Source organism: Cynocephalus volans, chromosome 2 (assembly GCF_027409185.1).
Source record: "Cynocephalus volans isolate mCynVol1 chromosome 2, mCynVol1.pri, whole genome shotgun sequence".
Lineage (NCBI taxonomy): Eukaryota > Metazoa > Chordata > Mammalia > Dermoptera > Cynocephalidae > Cynocephalus > Cynocephalus volans.
The window spans coordinates 118650252-118670519 of NC_084461.1; the positions used below are offsets into that span (position 1 = coordinate 118650252).

The 20268-nt window shown below is 34.3% G+C and overlaps 1 protein-coding gene across 5 annotated transcripts in view; it reads left to right on the forward strand.

Annotated features, from left to right (window-relative positions):
* The window catches only part of SEC24A (SEC24 homolog A, COPII coat complex component), an 85959-nt gene that overhangs the window by 9677 nt on the left and 56014 nt on the right, over positions 1–20268 (forward strand). For 2 of the 5 annotated variants that reach the window (XM_063084612.1, XM_063084608.1), the window contains exons 2-6: positions 9449–9916; positions 16694–16864; positions 18866–18943; positions 19549–19709; positions 19973–20145. In XM_063084612.1, the coding sequence (XP_062940682.1) occupies positions 9449–9916; positions 16694–16864; positions 18866–18943; positions 19549–19709; positions 19973–20145 (1051 nt within the window). The remainder of the gene's footprint in view (positions 1–9448; positions 9917–16693; positions 16865–18865; positions 18944–19548; positions 19710–19972; positions 20146–20268) is intronic. The other 3 variants (XM_063084618.1, XM_063084621.1, XM_063084626.1) reach the window with 3 other exon arrangements.

Below are 20268 nucleotides of genomic sequence, written 5' to 3' on the forward strand. Positions count from 1 at the left end.
GATACAAATATATGTTTCTTAGATGATGACAGTAGCTAACATTTAATGAGTGCTAGCTATATGAGAAATACTATTATAAATGTTTCACATAAATCTCATTTTCACATTGTATTAGTTTCCTATTGCTGCTGTAAAAAATTACCACGTATTGAGTGGCTTAAAACAACACAGATTTGTCATCCTATAGTTCTGGAAGTCAGAAGCCTGAAATGGGTCTGACCATAAAATAAAGGTGTCATCAGAGCTGCACTGCTTTCCTGCAGGATGTCCTACTTCTTTGGCTCCTGGCCCTCCTCCATCTTCAAAGCCAGCAATGGCTTGTTGAGTCCTTCTCACATAGCATCACTGACCCTGACTCTACTGCCTCCCTCTTTCAAACTTGTGGTTACATTCGGTATATCCTCATAATGTATAATAATCTTCCCATTTCAAGGTCAGTTGATTAGCAGCTTATATTCTATCTGCAACTTTAATTCTCCTTTGCTGTGTCACCTAATATGGTTCCAGAGATTAGGATATGGACATCTTGGGGGGCCATTTTTCTGCTTACCATATATATATATCAACCCTATAATGTAGGTTCTATTCCTGTTCCCATATATACATGAGGAAACTGAGGTCTAGAGAGGTTAAATATCTTGCTCAAGGACAAACAGTTATTAAATGTGAAGGTCAGAATTTGATCTCAGGTAGTTGTTCTAGTCTGTGCTCTTAATCACTATAATGCCTCTTTCTATATACATTTCATATAGAGTGACCTTGTACCATTAGGAAGTTGATTGCACAGGATTTATGATATTCTTTTAGATAGTTTTTTATAGTAAGTCCCAGAGATTGAATATACACTGTACTATTGAGTTAGAATATATAGACTATGACTAGGAGTTCAGTAAACTATGTTGACTAGCAGTATGATTTAGGACAAGTTGCTTTGCTGCTCTAAGTCAGGAGTTTCTCAGAGTACCAGAATCTTCAGGGTCCTATGGAATATGCAGATTCTATAACTTCACGTGTTAGTGTTTGATAAATTATACATATACAGGGCGTCTTTAAAAAATTCATGGAAATATTTGTATTATCTTTTAATTACATTTTTCCACAAACTTTTTTTTTTTTTTTTTTAATTTTATTTTGTCGATATACATTGTGGCTGATTATTGCTCCCCATCACCAAAACATCCCTCCCTTCTCCCTCCCCCCCGCCCCCCTCCACAAACTTTTTGAAGTACCCTCACCTAAGCAAATATTTTTAGAAATCGTAAGTAGTTAATTTCCCAGAACATATCCCTGTAATATGTTTTGGAGATCAGCCAGAGTTAAGTGATATATTTATGCTTCTCTCTCTTCCTTACCCCATGTCTTATTTAAAGAAGGATTCAAGATGGCTGTATAAATGGGTTCTATAAACATTGAGTAGGTAAAATTTAGGGAAAGTGAAACCTTTTAAAATCTGCGTATTTGGTAAGATAGTCACTATGTTTAGCTATTATCAGTGTGTATTCAGAGTAGGTCAGCCTCAGGGACCCAAGACATTCTCTTGGTTCTAAACATATATGTTTAACATTCTCATTGGTAGCTTCTCATTGGTGGTGCTACTAAATAGTTGCTTTTTTCCTCTGGGCAACCTTTTATTTACTTACTTTTTTTTTTTTTTTTTTAATTTTTGGGCCAACCTTTTAATCTGCTTATCTTAAAATGATTCCAGACCCAGGGTCACCATTTGTTTTTGTTATTATTCTTTTAGTCTCCTCTTAGAGCTGATTGAATAGTTCAGACACTTTTCAATTGGATTAACATGGCACATTCACATTATTGCTTTCTTCAGGGTCTTTAGACAATGGATCAGTAACAAAAAACCTAATTGTAAATAGAAAGGTCCAGAAAGTAACCTGAAATGTTCTCAGTGGAGGCAATGCACTTGCCAGTAGCCAGGGCTGTACAAGTTTATTTAACTGTTCCTTTTAGTCCTAGTAATTTTATTTTTTTCAGTTTTTTAAAAATACATATATATGTTGTTTCTTTTTCTTTTTCTAATTTTCTTTTTTCTTTTTCTTTTTTTAAAAATTTTTTTCGGTTTGGAAAGGTGACTGTGATTCTGGCAGTCTTTGGTTTTCTCTTGTAATCCCCTCCATTTTAGCTTAGCCATTGTTGAAAAGTAAACTGAGGCACAATAAAAATTTAGAGTATGTTTGAGCAAATGGTGATTCATGAATTGGACAGCTCCAAACCAGAAGTGATTATGGGGCTCCACCAAGAGAATGCAAGAGAAAGACTTTTATAGGGCAAACATGGAATTAAAGCAAAGAAAATATTTGATTAGTTACAGTTATATGGTTGCTTTATTTGGTCTATCCGGCTGGAAAGTCCCTAGTTATGTAACTATAAGGTAGTTGGTGGCTTCTGATTGGTTGACCTTAAGTTTTATTTTTCTTTATTATAGGTATTTACAAGAAATAAGCCAAGTTAAGTTTTGCTTATGTTTGCAAATCAAGCAAGGTTAAGGTCACTCAGGAGGTCTAACTGGCTTTGTCTGCCCAGGGATTCTTCAGGCCAGGTCTCCATTTTAACTTACTTTAACACAGTCAAGTAGGAGAGGGAACCAAATCAAGTATTTGAGTCAGAACAGTGCCAGGCTCTGTGGGCGAGACAGATTTTGTTTTGTACCCAAAGAAGTTAAGGTGATTTTTTTTTTGTCAGTAAAACTTAGCCTATTTGGCATCCTATAGGGATGAAATATTGTATTTGCTTAAATATAAGATGACCCTAAAAAAAAGCAATCCTCCATTTTCCCAATGAGAAGATTCCCCCTTCCCAGTTTTTTTCCAGCAAACTTAAAAGTATGAAATTTTAGGGATAATGATGAAATAATTAAATGAGTACTTATAATATTTAATGTTTTATTTTGCTAACACATACATCTTTAAGCTTTGTATTTAAAAATGTATGTGTAGTAATATTTAAAATATTTTTTAATATATAAAAGGTTTGAAAAAATATGTCATTAGAAACATTAATTTTCTACTTTTATATTCATGAAATAATTTTATTTAAACTCTTTACATGCTCTTTTTTGTTTCGTTTTAAAAATGTTTATTGTGAAACACACACACAAAATGTATAGAACACATATGTACAGTTTAAAGGGAAATAATAAAACAAATTCCTATGTACGTAGTTTAACAGAGTATTACCAGTACCATTGAAACCCTTGTGTTCCTCTTTATCCCAAAACCCCTTCCCTCTCCTAGAGGTAACTATTATATGAATTGTATAACTTATTCTCTTTCTTTTCTTATTTTTAAAAATAGCTTTATTGAGATATAACTCACATTCAATTTACCCATTTAAAGTATACAACTCAATTTTTTTTTTAGAATATTCACATACTTGTGCCACCATCACTAAAATTGAATTTTAGAACATTTTTGTACCCTCTGAAAGAAACCACATACCCAATAGCAGGCAGTTACTGGTTCCCATATCCCCACACATGAGCCCTAAACAACCACTAATCTACTTTCTTTCTCTTTAGATGTGCCTATTCTGTAAATTTTATATGAATAGAATCATATAATATGTAGTCTTTTGATTGGCTTCTTTAACTTACCATACTATTTTCAAGATTCATCCGTGTTTGTTGTTCATCCATGTATCAGTTCTTTATTCCATTTTATGGTCCAATTCTCTCAGATGTATATTCCTAGGAGTGGAATTGCTGGATCATATGGTAACTCTATGTTTAACATTTTGAGGAACTGCCAGACTGTTTTCCAAAGTGGCTGCAGTATTTTACATTTCCATTAGCAATGTATAAGGGTTTCAGTTTTTCCCTGTCCTTGTCAACACTTGTTATTGTCACTCTTTTTTATTATAGCCACCCTAGAAGGTATGAAGTGGTATTTCATTATGGTTTTTCACATGCACCTTTGACATGAATGTTGTCATTATTAGAAGAGTTTTCCAGAGTACATTATTTTCACTTCTCATTAAGTTGTTTGATATACCAGACACTCTGAGTATGGGTAAGAATGCTGTTCTTGGAAAGTTTTACCCCAAGCCGCTAAGGTTTTATTAGCCTTTCTCATTTGTTAAGTAGGTGTGATTTGTAGTCTCCACACTATTATCAACTTACTGTTGCTTTAAACTTTTTGGAACAGTCCTGACTTTATAGGCAGGTTGCAAGTACAGTATAAAGAACATTTTTTTCCCAGAGCCATTTGAGAGTAAGTTGCCAACATGATGTCCCATCACCCCCAAATATTTTAGTTTCTATTTCCTACAAATAAGAAAGTTTTCCTACATAACCACAATATAACTATCAAAATTAGGATATTAACATTAATGTATTACTATCATCTAATTCTCAGACCCCATTCAAGTTTAACAGTTGTCCTTGTGAATGGGAAAAACAAACATTTTTTTCTTCTTCTCTGAAACCACAGTAATCGACACAGAAGACAGATTTCCGTAACCAATGTGTGGAGTTTCTCCACCATCAAGCAAGCAAGCAGTTCTGCAGCAGACACCAGCTGGGTGTCCTCTAATTCAGTTCAATTCTGACACTGTCTACCTGGAGATAGTGTCAGATCCCATGGGTTGAGGGTTCAGTCCCCAAGACTCCCCCCTCCCCCACTGTGATGCCGATCTCAAGCTACAGGTTGTTTTACCCTGCTTCAGACCAACTGGCTATAAATTGGGATTCCCATAACCCTCTTCTTGGGTTGGATTAATCTGCTGAGCGGCTCATGGAACTCAGGGAAACACACTTTTACCAGTTTATTATAAAGGATATTACAAAGGATAAAGATGAAGAGATGCATAGGGCGAGGTATGGGCAAAGGGGTGCAGAGCTTCAGTGCCCTTCCAGGGGCTCTACCCTCCAGGAACTTCCATGTGTTCAGCCATCTGGAAGCTGTCTGAACCCTGTGCTCTTGGGGTTTTATGAAAACTTCATTATGTAGGCATGATTAAAGCATGGACAACCATGTAGAAATGTGATTGGACAAGGGCCGAGCCCGTGGCGCACTTGGTAGAGTGCGGCGCTGGGAGCGCTGCCACGCTCCCACCGCCGGTTCGGATCCTATATAGGACTGGCGGGTGCACTCACTGGCTGAGTGCCGGTCACAAAAAGGACAAAAAAAAAAAAAGAAAAAGAAAAAGAAATGTGATTGGACAAAAAGGGTGTGATCTAACACTAAAAGACTGGGTGGGGAAACCCAGCAAGGCCTGTTTGCTCAGGTTCTTCTCAGCTCTTCTTTGTGCAGCATTTCTTCCTCCTGGGTATGGGGCAGGACCCCTTCTGGAATGGGGGTCTTGTCACCTACAATCAGACAAGGTAGGTCAGAGGATTTCTTTATAGCCAGCTCTAAGACAGAAAGGCAAGGGAAGATAGGAGTCCTACTTTGGAGAGGCTGGAATAATTTCTTTACTTTTATTTTAAGGGATACCATCAGGTGTTCACTATAGCAATTGAAACTAGCCTCTATTAAAGTTAGTTCTCACTAATTTGTCTTCTCCAAATAGTATTTTATTGTTCAAAATAAGAGAGAGATTGTGCTGTAACATTTATTCTCTAATTCAACAAATGTTTATTGAGTAACAAATATGTGATAGGCACTGTTTTAGGTGGTGGGGATATATAGTAGTGAACAAAGAAATTCCCCACCTTCATGGAGCTTATGTTATTGTGAGGTATACAGACTATTTATGTACCTATCTGTTGATTAAATGATTGTCAGGTAAACACTAGAAAGAAAAATAAGGCAGGGTCAGAGAGGAAGAAATGAAAGAGGAGCTATTTTAGGTATGGTGTTCAGGCAGTGCCTCTTTGAGGAGATAATATTTTTGAGAGACTTGAATGAAATGATGGAGTGAAATTATCTGGGGGAAGAGTGTTCTTGGAAAGTAAAAAGTGAAAGACACTGAGGTGGGGGAGCATACTTAGCATGTTGGAGGAACATTAAGAAAGTGGGTGTGGCTGGAGCTAAATAGAAAGGGAAAGGAGTAGGAAATTCTTTGAATAGCTTGCTAGTAAAGGCCTTTTGGTCATTAAATGGAATAACTGATGTCAGTTGACACGGTGACCTTACCACAGGCCTTTATTAAATTCAATGAAGAATGGTTCTATTATATATATATGTGTGTGTGTGTATATTTAAGAGAGGCTTACAGTCTTCAGTGGACATTATTCATTAAGCCATTTATATTGTGTGGTAAAGTATTATATGGTAGAATTGTCAAGATTGTTATGTTTGTTTGGAACTGCAATCTGCTCCAAGTTGGCTTAAGTACAAAGTGCATAGCCACCTCTCCAGATTTAGAGATCTCAGATAAAAAGATTCATTGGTGTTCACAGGTGAACAAGTATTACTAACTAATAGTAAAGTGGAAGAACCAGCTTAGGACTGGAGGGGCCTAATGAGAGAAAAACGATGTTTGATTAATATAACAAATATAGATCTAATGAATCTGTGGTTCAAGACATTGGCCACTTGCTTGTGTGAGTAGGCAAACTCTATATTAAACCTAACTTTACAGATAAATTGAACTTTATAGTAAAATTTGCCTAGGGAGCTAGCAAGAAACAAATAGAATAAAAGAATCAGGATATAATAGAAAGACTTGAGTTCCAGATCAGAAAAAAATTATTATCCTGGCTCTGTTTTATTAAAATAAAATGAAGATCCAATATAAGAAAGAAAGAAAGAGGGCTGACTGGTTAGTTCACTTGGTAGAGCATGGTGCTGATAACATCAAAGTCAAGGGTTCGAATCCCCATACCAGCCAGTTGCCCCCCAAAAAAGGAAAGAAAAGTAGGAAATGAAATCAGAAAAGAAGCCAGGGACATAGAGGGTCTTGTAATCTATGATAAGGATTTGGAAATGTTGAGCCGGAGAGTAGGGTAGTTGATGTGATTCATGTTTTTTTTGTTTGTTTGTTTTTGTTTTTTAATAAAAGATGACCAGTAAGGGGATCTTAACCCTTCACTTTGTGTTGTTAACACCATGCTCTCCCAAGTGAACTAACCGGCCATCCCAAGGGATCCGAATCCGTGTCCTTGGTGTTATCAGCACCACACTCTCCCAAGTGAGCAATGGGCCGGCCCCGTGATTCATGTTTTAAAAAGTAATAGGATGTGTAAGGAATACATCATAGAGGGATAAGGGAGAATGCAAGAGCATCAAGTTAGTCAGATGGATTTTAGACTTTTACTGTAATCTAAAATAAGGAATATATTTTATATAGTGACCCAGTACATATATTCATTTATGTGTATATTTACAACTGAAACCACACAATCGCATTTGCCCTTACGAAATGTAATGTGCTCTGATATTTTCCATTCTTAACTATTATCTTGTATTTCATCAATAAAAAAGGTAGTTTGCAACTCATATTGATTTCATGACTCATTAATGGGTTGCTACCCATGGTGTGAAAAATATTGAGTTGATTCAGTAGGAGAAAGCAATCTTGTACAATGAGAATCTTTGTAGAGACTCATATGACTTCCTCTTTTTTTGAGAAATAGTCTGGGAGAAATCTTAACCTCATAATTGGGCATTTATGGTACTTTGAATAATTTATAGCCTTTTCTTTGAACTAGTTAGAAACAGAAATGACATTAAATATTCCACTCATAGTGGCAAGCTACAAAATACCTAGCAAGAAATTTAACAAATAAGATATAAGACATCTTTTGAAAAAAGCACGATATATTTGAAGATACAAAATAAGTTTTGAATAAATGGAGAGATATACCATGTTTTTTAATGGAAAGACTTGGTATCATAAAAATATCAACCAATCCAAAATTAATATGTAAATACAGTGCAATTCCAGTCAACATTTCAATATTTTTTTGAGAGACACTTCATGAAGTAGTCTTATGTTTTTGTGCCTAAAATTTTTCGTAATAAAAAGACATTAAAAATGTATCATACTTATCTCTCTGTAGCTTCCTTTTTTCTCTTCATGTTCTTTTTGTAATTTATCTTTATTTATAGATGCATATTTAGTTTATTCATTTTATTGGTAATTAGTCCATTGTGTGACTAATCCACAATTTATTCAGTCCCCTGTTGGTGGTTATTTAATTGATTTCCAACTTTTTAATGTTATAAACAATGCTGCAGTTAATACATTTGGATCTATTTCTCTTGTCCTGGAAGGATGTCTATTTTGTTTTGTAAAGCAATGTATATAGACTAACTCCCTCCGCCAACTTTTATATATATATATACACACACACACACATAAGTTTATGTATATATGCTTTTGTAACCTCCCAACCTACCTCTCTGTGAATATACACATGCTTATACAAGGGTACTTCAACAAGCTCATGGAAAAATGGAATTGGAAGAAAATATGAATCTTTTCATGAACTTTCTGAAGTACCCTCGTATATGTTTGTGAAAGGATACAAATTAGGCTGATGACATTGGTTGCATGGATTGAAGAGGTATATTTAGAAGATAAATATTTTCTTTTTATATCTTTTAAATGTAAAAAGTCTAAGTAAATGAAACGTTTGTATAAGTGCTATACATATATATATATTTAACATTCATCTTATTTCCTTTTATTGTCTAATTTTATGGACAGAAATGCTGTATGTTACTGAGTAGAAGTGATGATTCTAGGAATTTTTTTTTTAACAGCCATTTGAGATATAACAGCTCTTTCATTTACATACCATATAATTTACTCATTTGAAGTGTACAATTCAGTGGATTTTATTATACACACAGGGTTTTGCAACCATCATTATCAATTTCAGAATTTGTTTCACTCCAGAAAGTAACCCCATTCCTATTAGCAGTCAATCCTCACTCTCTCCCCCCAACCCATGTAACCACGAATAATGCTGCTCTGAACATTGATTTACAAATTTTAGTGTAGACTAGGAGTGGAATTGATGGATCATATGATAACTATGTTTAACATTTTGGGGAACTGTCAGAGTGTTTTCCAACATGGTTGCACCATTTTACATTTCCAGTAATAATGTATGAGGGTTCCAGTTTCTCCATATTCTTGTCAACACTTATTATTGTCCATCTTTTTTATTTTAACCATCCTAGTGTATGAGTGGTATCTCATTGTAGTTCTTATTTGCATTTCTCTAATGACTAATGATGTTGAGTGTCTTTGCGTGTGCTTATTAGCCATTTGTGTATCTTCTTTGGAAATATATTTGAATGTCTACTTAAATCCTTAGTTTATTTTTAAATTTGGTTATTTGTCTTTTATTGCTGAGTGTAAGAGTACCATATGTTTTACTATATTTTTTTAAATTGACACATTGTGATTGTACAAGTTTATTGGGTATAATTTGATGTTTCAATGAATATATGTTGTATAATGATCAAATCTGTTTTACTGTATTTTTAAAAGTATTTCTATATATGTTTGCAAGACTAATTTTTCCTACTCTTATTGGAAGGTCCTGTCCAAAATGCACGGATTTCTTCACAAGTGTCAATGAGCCAAGGATATAATTCCCAGCTTCCAGGATCCTACCCTCATTTAATACCAGCAAAGACTTTGAATCCAGTTTCTGGACAGTCTAACTATGGTGGTTCTCAGGGATCTGAGCAGACTCTTAGTAGACCACCTGTGGCTTCTAATCTGGTGACATCTTCAATCTACAGTGGTCCTGTTCCCCAAATGCCACTACCTGCTTCTCAGAACCCAGTTGCTGCAACAATGCCTTCTGGTAGCTTTCTTCCTGGAGCCAACCTACCACCGCCTTTGAACTGGCAATATAACTATCCACCCACAGTATCACAGACAAACCATTGTCCTCCTGCAACATCCCAACTAACTGTATCTGGGAATACAAATTTAACAACAAATCATCAATATGTTTCTTCTGGAGATATTTCACTTCAAAACAGCTTCATAAAATCAGGTAGTGTTCTTACAGGAGTGCTTAAAATGTAGAAATGTGAAACTTTTGCTTGTTTAGATGTTTGAATTAATACTTTTTTTTCTTTTTAGAGGCTGCTCAGATTTATTGTCAGTAGAAAAGTGGCTGTACAGATTCGAGGTGCCAGAATGGAGACAGGGTAGACTGGTCCCCCGCATCTGGGGCTCCACCCCTATGTTAGAGAGCTCTCAAATTAATACACGAAGCCTTAAAACCATGTAGAAAACTATTGATTTATAAAATGATTGTTAGTCTTTATTTTTAATTTTTTGGAGGCTAGCTGGTAGGGGAGATCTGAACCCTTGACCTTGGATTGTTAGTATTTAAATAAATTACTTCTCTAACCTTTGAGTTAACCCTAATAACTTAATCATGGATGCTTCTTTCCTTTGAAGGTATCTCCTCTGTATCTTTCAGTCACCCATGGTATTTCAGGGATTCAGGTATGCCTGCAGAACCACTTCCTTAGGGACTGGCCATTACTATTATTATTAACTGTGTTTCATCTTACAGTCTAGGGAAACTACTGGCCATTACTATTATTATTAACTGTGTTTCATCTTACAGTCTAGGGAAACTGAATGTGAACCCCTGTGGTCTCTCTTTGGTCTTGATCTGAGGCTTGGGATATCTTTTTGGCATGGCTGTAGGCAGTTTTTTCCCCAGAAGCTGTGCAGGTTCCTGGAGGGGTGGGTCAAAACAGACAACGCTTTTGTAGTGAGGAGAATTATTGAACACAGCTGTGATCAGTGGTCAGTGCAGTGGACAAAGATTTATATGTATATTTTCTTCTAAGAGTTTTATAATGTTAGTCTTTACATTTAGTCTTTGATCAGTCTTGAGTTTGTGTATGGTGTTAGGTAGAGGTCCAACTTCATTCTTTTGCACGTGGATATACAGTGTCCTAGTACTAATTGATGAAAAGAATATTCTTTCTCCCATTGAATAGTCTTGGTACCTTTGTTGAAAATCAGTTGATCATAAATTAAGGGTTTATATCTGGGTCCTGAATTTTATTTCATTGATGTATATGTCTATTTTTATGCCAGTACTGAACATCTTGATTACCGTAGCTTTGTAATAACCTTTGTGTTTGGGAAATGTGACTCCTTAAACTTTTTTGTTTTCAAGATTGTTTTGGCTCTCCTGGTTCCCTTGCATTTCCATAAGAATTTTAGGGTCAGCTTGTTAGTTTTTGCAAAGAAAAATAGCTGGGGTTTTGATAGGGATTGTGTTGAATCTGTACATCAGTCTGGGGAGAAAGGTATATATTCTTAGACTGACTTTGATCATTTTATTTTTTAACCTTAGTGTTTGGTCCTGTCTGGTACAGAAGTAGGTTCATTTAACCATTTCACTTTTCTTTTCCTGCTATTAAATTAGCAGGGTCTTATACATTTAACAACATTAGTAGTGTTACTTTGGAAAGTATTTAAAATTCTGTAGTAGGATCCGAAGGTTGATTCTGCTCAGCAGACATACTCAAGGAAATGAACTAATAAAAAATTCCAAGCGAAATGTAATATCAATGGTTACCTTTTTTAAACTCATGTATTTCTTTTTTTTTTTTTTTTTTAAAGATGACCGGTAAGGGGATCTTAACCCTTGACTTGGTGTTGTCAGCACCACGCTCAACCAGTGAGCGAACCCGCCATCCATATATGGGATCCGAACCCGTGGCCTTGGTGTTATCAGCACCGCACTCTCCCGAGTGAGCCACGGGCCGGCCCCAAACTCATGTATTTCTGTATCTATATATGGCTTACATTCCATTAGGCTTTTGGCTTGTTAACTGCTGAAACTATTAGGCTTTTAGCTTGTTAACTGCTGGAACTGTTAAAAGCCTGGCGAATGCATTTTGGCCTTGTACAAATTAAGCCTGCTTGTAGAAACTTAAGTTTTTTTGTAGAAATCTTCTGACCCACAATTGCTAGAACCAAAATCCTTTAGGTTACTTTTATTGTAATTCATTTGACACCATGTGTGAGCATCACTCACTTGAAATTAATGAATATTCATCTCACTGCTAATAATTATAGGCAACATTTATCTAGCATTTATTATTTTCTAGCACTCTACCAAACTTTATTTTTTAAAAGACTCAAAATTTATTGAGTACAAAAAAAACATATACAGCACATACAAGACCTCTGTGACATTTGCAGCTTTAACATTCAGTATTTTATTTTATTTTATTTGTTGGCTACAAAACCAGTCTTTATACATTTAAAAAAGACTAAGATCATAGAAAACATGTTCTCTGACCACAATAACAGAAGGACATTTAGAAAATTCACAAATGTGTGGAAATTAAACAACACTCTCCTAAAATAAACAACAGGAAATTAGAGAGTACTTAGAGATGAAAAACAAAGTGCAGCATATCAAAATTTATAGGATGTAGGGCTCATGTAGTGTGTAGAGGAAAATCATACTTGTAAACACCTATATTAAAAATAAGAAAAATCTCAAATCAGTAATGTGAACTTCTACCTCAAGAAAATAGAAAAAGAAGAGCAAACTAAACCAAAAGCAAATATAAGTAGAAAATAACAAAGATTACAACAGAAATATATGAACTAGGGAATTAAAGAACAAATAGAGAAAATCAACAAAACCAAAAGTTTATTCTTTAAAAAGATCAACAAAATTTGCAGACCTTTATACTGATCAAGAAAAAAAGAGAGAAAACCAAAATTACTAAAATCAGAAATAAAGCAAGGACATTATTACATTGTCATTATGTTTTTTTGTGGTTGTAAGTTTTAGTTTCTCTCTTTCTCATTTGCATTTTTGTTCTACTATTGGGTTTTGTTCTTTCTAGTGTATTTGTAGTAGTAATTATTGTTTTTCAGATTCCAGATGCAGGATTTCCTTGAGGATTTCTTGTAGGACTGGTTATGTGGTAGCAAACTCCTACAGTTTTTGTTTGTCTGGAAAATGTACTGTTTTCCCCTCATTTCTGAAGGATAGCCTTGCTGGGTATAGTATTCTTTTTTTTTTTTTAAAGATGACCGGTCAGGGGATCTTAACCCTTGACTTGGTGGTGTCAGCACCATGCTCACCAGTGAGCAAACCGGCCATCCCTATATGGGATCCGAACCCGCGGCCTTGGTGTTATCAGCACCACACTCTCCTGAGTGAGCCACGGGCCAGCCCTGGGTATAGTATTATTGACCGTCAGGTTTTGGGTTTTTTTTTTTAGAATTTTGAATATATCATCCCAGTTTCTTCTGGCCTGTAGAGTTTCTGTTGAGAAGTCTGCTGTTAGTCTGATAGGGGCTCCCTTATAGGTGACTTGACGCTTTTCTCTTCCCTCTTTTAAGATTCTCTCTTTGTCTTTGAGTTTTGCCAGTTTGACTATAATGTGTCTTGGAGAGGATCTTTTTTGGTTGAATCTCTTTGGGGATCTTTGAGCCTCCTGGATCTGAAGGTCCATGTCTCTCCCTATAACTGGGAAGTTTTGCATTGTTACTTCATTGAATAGGTTTTCTATGCTTTTTCCTTTCTTCTCCCCTTCTGGAACACCCATAATTCGAATGTTTGTGTGCTTAAGGTTGTCTGCTAGCTCTCTTAGATTTTCTTCATTATTTAAAATTCTTTTTTCTTTTGTCCACCTGGGTTATTTTGAAAAGACTATCTTCAATATCAGAAATTCTTCTGCTTATTCTAGCCTGCTGCTTAAGCTATCAGTTATGTTTTTCATTTTGTTGCATGAATCTTTCAGTTCTGTGAGTTCTGCTACATTCTTTTTTAAGGTATTAATCTCTTTTTAAATTTTCTCCTTCATATCCTGGATTTTTTGTCTTGTTTCATTATGTTGTCTCACTGAATCTTCTCTTATCTCAGTGAGTTTCCTTAAGATTGTTGCTCAGAATTCCTTTTCAGTCATTTCAAGGGTTTCCTGCTCTGTAGGATCTGGTATTTGAGAATTCCTATATTCTTTTAGTAGTACCATATTTTCTTGGGTTTTCATATTTCTAGTATCTCTACATTGAGGTCTGGTCATCTGGTGGAGCAGTTGCTTCTCCTATTGCTCTGGAGTGGGCTTTGAGGAGAGAGATGTCCTCTTCTTTTTCCAGTCTCTGCTGGTATCTCTCTGTGTCAAGTGGCGGGCCACCTGCATGGTGGCTGTGGCTATTGCTGTGGCATCAAGCTGCTTTTGCGGCAGCCATGGCTGTGGCAGTGGCTGTCGTGGGTCACCCATGCGGAAGTAGTGTTTTTGGCATGCTCTCTTCCTTGCTTCCAGGCACAGGTACTGCCCTTGGCTCCTGCCTAGGACCCTGGGTGTTGCTCTCTTCTACCAAATTTTAAATGTGTTATTTTATTTAATCTTCACAGCAATCTCTTTTATAGATAAAAAATGTGGGACTTGAATAATTTGCCCTAAGTATAAATAGTTTGAAAATGTACTATTTGAAAACTATTTAAGCATACATGTAGTTTAAAAAGGCACATGGTCATCAATAATCTGAAATTTCTTTGGCTATAACAGAAGTCCTCAGACAGAGCACCTTGAATCCAGCACAGATGTGGTGAGAGAAACATAAACAAGTGCTGAAATGTGTGAATGTTCCCATATGAAAGAAAGGAACATACTGCCAAAAAGAAAATAAAGGAACAAAAATTTTTTTAAAAGGAGAAAGAAAGATATATAAACTAATTAAATAAACCTAAAATAAATCTATGACTCCCCTTCTTTTTTCTTATGAGACCCCTAAAATAAATGCTTCACTTTTTACTTCTGTTTTTTTTTAACCCATAACTGATAGTAAGTACCTGATAGTCTGATATCAAAACCAAGTGTCTGAGTTATATTGTTTCTAGTCTACATATTAAGTTTTCTGAATTTTTCTTTCTTTTCTTTTTTTTTTATAAAGATGACTGGTAAGGCGATCTTAACCCTTGACTTGGTGTTGTCAGCACCACACTCTCCCAAGTGAGCTAACTGGCCATCACTATATAGGGATCCGAACCCATGACCTTGGTGTTATCAGCACCACACTCTCCCAAGTGAGCCACGGGCTGACCCTTGAATTTTTTTTCTAATAGGCCACCTATTAGCATCCTCAAATTAATTAGCTTTAGGGATCAGAGAAGGCAGATTCTGAAACTATAGGTATTAGTGTTATAAATAAGAATTATTCAATTTGAAATATAATGTCTGTTTTTTGAAATGTGGCATGTTCTGGACTCAAAAATATTCTTCTAAAATCTATAAAAAGAATTTCTATAAGTTTGTATTCTGTTAAACATTAGGTTGTTACATCTTTGTGGCCAAATGTATCATACATTCTTGTTCATGCTGAGTTGGTAATGTACCTTGCCCCTTTGTTTTTTTCGACTTGTCTGTATTGCCATAAATATGTGTGAGTGCTTCTTTGATAAGGGAGTTAAGTAGCAGTAATTTTTGTCTTCACTATTGTCAGCAAGGCACTGATTTAGTCTTGTTGGAAGCTGTAAGTTTCAGTAATAAAAATAAATTTTCAATTTGGCCCTGGAGAATTTTAAAGTATTGAAGAAGCATTTTGAAAAATTTTGTATCTGGTTGCATTTATTCCTTTTGTTTTATAAAATACAAGTTATCTGTATTTTATATATAATATATGTAAATTTATGACTTTATAAAGTCATATAAATGTATATGTGACTTATATATGTAAATTTATTGTCTATTTTACTCACAAACTTAGATGTTTAAAAAAAAAAGTCTTGTGAAAAATTAAAGCACCTACTTATCAGTGGTGTTTTATCTATTATGCAGACTTTGCTCCTCCTCTTTGGCTAATGAGAAGGTGGAAGCAATGTGGTTAACTTGAAAGAACTGGTGGTTGTGGGTTTTGAACCTTTGATTATCACATAGAAGAATTTCCCATAGAGTAACTGTTTTTACACTAGTTGGAACTTATTTTCCAAATAGAAAAATGGTAAGATTAGGGCAGTGAAATACTGGTGAGATACAAGGACAAATAATTTGTCATTCTTAGTTTGGTTTAATAGGTACTTATAAACCTCCTGGATAGCAGTGTTTTATAATGTTTATATATAAACTTTGGATCATTTCCTGATTTTTAAGACTACAGAGTATTCTTAATATATTTAAACCAGTATAGAAGGTAAGCTAGATTTAACTATTATAAAGTGAACATTGAACAGTGTCCAAGTTTATAGTCTCACTTTTTAATAGGTTGTACTCCAATAAAACAAAGCCAAATGAGATAGAACTTGGAGAAATTAGAATAACCACAATATTTTGTATTTTTAGAAAGCTAATTCTAAACTTACTGGATGTTAATTGAATGGACTATGTTAGTAAAATTAACAGAATATTGTAGAATTATAAAATAAAATTAATGACATTATTCCAGTGTGTCTTCTGAGATGGAAAAAAAATAATGAAATTTTATTCATGTTAATTTCCATTAGAATATTTCACTTGGCCTATTGAACCTCTGTGATCAGCTAATGAAAAATTAATTAATAGGGCATTGTATCTACTCTAGAAGTGATTTGATGCTGATTTTATATTTACACTGTTTTAATAATTGACAAGAAGCATGGCAGTAGAGAGTTTGAAATGTGTAAAGTATACATATAAATGAAAAAGTCATAAATATAGGAAGTTAAGATATTTCTGGTGATTTGTCAGTGATTATAATTAAAATGTAAATTTGGGAGTTATTCAGCTTTGGTAAAAGGCTGGTTTTGGCCTTTATCTTAAGTTCTTAAGTGACATGTGAAAAACCAATGTTTCCATAGGTTCTGCACCTCCCTTAGCAAATCCACCTTTGCCTACTACTTTTCAACCAGGAACTCCTCATGGGCCCCTTCCAACTGGAGGCATACCTCCAGTAAGGGCCCTCATGCCCCAGAAATCATCACATAGAGCTGTACCTCCACCTTCATTTAATTCAGCTATCAACCAAGAAGGTAAGCAAACCAAAAAACAAAGTCAAGTCCTAAAGTTTTGACTTAGGGTAGAAAGGTGAGTGTTATCTGAATTCTGTGCATTAGAATCATATTTTTCCAGAAAATCTAGTTTTGGTTAGGGATGGGGCTTCAGGAATTTAAAAAGTTCCTTAGGGGCTGGCTGGTTATCTCAGTTGGTTAGAGCATGGTGCTGATATCACCAAGATCCAGAATTTGATCCCTGTACTGGTCAGCTGCCAAAATAAATAAATAAATAAATAAAAATAAACAAAAAGTTCCTCAGGAATTCCATTGCCTTATACTGGGCTGTGGACTAGCATGAGGGAACACTGCTCTTAACTTTTTTTTGTTTCTTTTTTTGTTGCTGTGCAAATTTTTTTAAAAAAATCATGGCTATAAAGTTAGGTGCCTTTGGGGGATGTACAAGAGAAGAATTCCTGCTTTTCTGGACATGGTGTTAGAACTCTCCTTTTAAAATTTTGACCCTTTTCCATCAAAAATATTTTGATTGCCACTGTTACTGTAAATATTAACAAATATTTGAGACTAAATAAAAAGACAAATACACAAGCAGTTTGAAGTTTTATATAGGTAAAATGTTTTAAAGCATAATCTTGGGATGTAACTTTGAAATATAAGTATTAAATAAGATTTTTGTAAAGTAAGAAATATGATTTTAACACCACTGCAGCAAGATGTATAAATAGGAAAACAGAAGAGGAGAAAAAACAATGCCAATATCATACTATTGAATGTAATCAATATTATCATTTTGTATTTTTTTCTAGCATATTTTTTTTAAGTATTATAAGTAGGGAAAAGAATAGTGTTAATAATGAGTAACAAAACAATAGACATTGTCTCACTGGTTGCCACGTTATAACTTTGACAATCAAGCTACAATAAATATTACATTTCTAACCAGTTAAGAAGAATTCACATTATGCCCTATGCTTTTGTTTGTTTCTACTAAAAGTTATACTATGGGGTTTTTTTTGTATCAATTTATGGCTAAACTTAGTTGGTACTGAGAGTTGGATGGAAGTTACTGACTATTGAAATCATTAAATTTACCTACTTGGTGTTAGTATGTTTGTTAAAGTTAGCACCTTTGTACTTAGGTGCTAAATGCTGATGCTGTTTGCTGAATGTAGTTTCTTCTGCCTCTGAATTAGAGCTCATAAAAAGCAGGGGTACTTGGAAATACATTTTTAGCCTTCATAAGCAGATGTCTATGACAGTTATCATTAATCCTATACAATTTTGGGAGAAGACAAGTTAAGATTTTAATCTAATTTTAGTGGTTGTTCTCTAGACTTAAAGCAGTTGTTTTAATTCATTTATATCACCTTCATATTAATTTTGGATTCCACTTGGTTAAATATTTTGAAAATAAGGTCTTTTATCCTCATAATCTTACTTTCTTTAAGTAGTATTGATTATGATGATTTTTTTTTTCATAGTGTACTGCTCCTTAGAGGTTTTTGTGTTTTTTTTTAATTTCCCCCCCATATTCCTTTATTGGCTGCCACAATCAGAAACAGAAAGCATGAGGACTTTTTTCTTGTATCTGTAGTGGTCCTTAGAGGTTTTTAATGCAGCTCTTACAACTGCTGAAATCTTTCAGAAAGTATACAATTTTATAAACTCCACACAAAGGACCATCATTTTTAGAAGTTATTTTGCTAGAGTTAAGTTTTAAAGCCTTGCTATATGGGCCTTTGGTTTAGGCACAATGTAAGATGAAAAAAGATTTTCTGAAGACTCATGTTTTCCTTCCCTGAAGCTGCATTTAAGTTGTTTGAAACTTTTGTATATTTTAAAACTTGCATTTTTTGAATTTTTTATTTCAACATTTGACGTTTTTGATAGGCCGTGGTTTAAACTATTTGGTGTTTGGAAAGTTATCGAAAATTTTAGATATTAAAGAAATTTTTAGATATTTGCAGAAATTGTAATAATCATTCTAATTTAAATCTTGCTAATGAACTTCTTTCTTAGGTATTACATCAAATACCAATAATGGATCTATGGTGGTCCACAATAGTTATGATGAAATTGAAGGAGGTGGCTTCTTGGGTGAGATGCTATGAATGTTTTTTTTTAAGTCTTTTTTCCGATTACAGAAGTAATATGTAATATGTGCTCATTGTATAAATTTGTGCTCACTGTAGGAAACTAAGAAAACTTCATAGTCATGTTATGTAGCTGTACTTACTGTTAACATTTTTCATCTCTGTGCATGTAGATTTTTTGTTTTCTTCCCTTCAGAATTGGGGTCGTGGGTTTCATTATTATTATTTAGAATGTAGAGTAGTTTTATCAGTTAGATATATTTAAATTTATTTAACCAATCCCCTAAGTTAAACATTTAGAATGTTTCATTAAAGTTGTTTTGAATTAAAATTTTAGTTTGAATACAAAATTTAGCATATGATATGAAAGTAAATTAATCATACCAAACTTATTTTTGTGTATTTACATCTATAGTCTACATTAACTAGATATTAATAATTGGTAATACTTTGTTACTAGTGTTTATTTGTCTTATTTTATAAAATTGATGAAGTATTAAATTATCCAAAGAATTTTATAATTATAATTCCTATAATTTAATGGATCTATGTGTTGATTTAAATTATTCTGGAGTATAAAATAGAACTTAAAAGTTACCTTGTTTCTAGCAACACCACAGCTTACTAATAAGAATCCCAAAATGAGCCGAAGTGTTGGATATTCATATCCTTCCTTACCACCGGGTTATCAGAACATAACACCACCTAGTGCAACTGGAATGCCACCCTCTTCGTTGAATTACCCAAGTGGGCCACAAGCCTTTACTCAGGTAAACTTTTCTTTTTTAATCCTATTTTCCATCTTTTAGTTTTAATTGTATACACATGAAGCAAGTTTTAGGAAGGTATACTTAACATTTTTATAACCAATTAGAATAATAATGGATATTCTGTAAAGGCTTTGTCCTTATACATTGCTTCAACCAAAAGATTGGCCACGAAATCTAGATTACACTTTTGTTATTTAGAGAGAAATTAACCAAGTCCCTACACACTTATAAAGGTTACTTACTTTGAAATTATGTATCCATAGACTCCCTTAGGTGCTAATCATTTAACCACAAGCATGAGTGGATTAAGTCTGCATCCAGAGGGTCTAAGAGTTATCAATCTTCTTCAAGAAAGAAACATGCTTCCTTCAACACCTGTGCAGCCTCCAGTTCCAAATTTGCATGAAGACATCCAGAAACTCAACTGTAACCCAGAGTAAGGCTTTCCATAGCATTTCTTATTAAATGTGATAGCATGCATGTTCTAAAAGTTTTACAGATTTTTTTTTTTTGGCGCTTCAGGGTGTTCTGAATAAGCTGTACAAGTCTCTTAATTTAT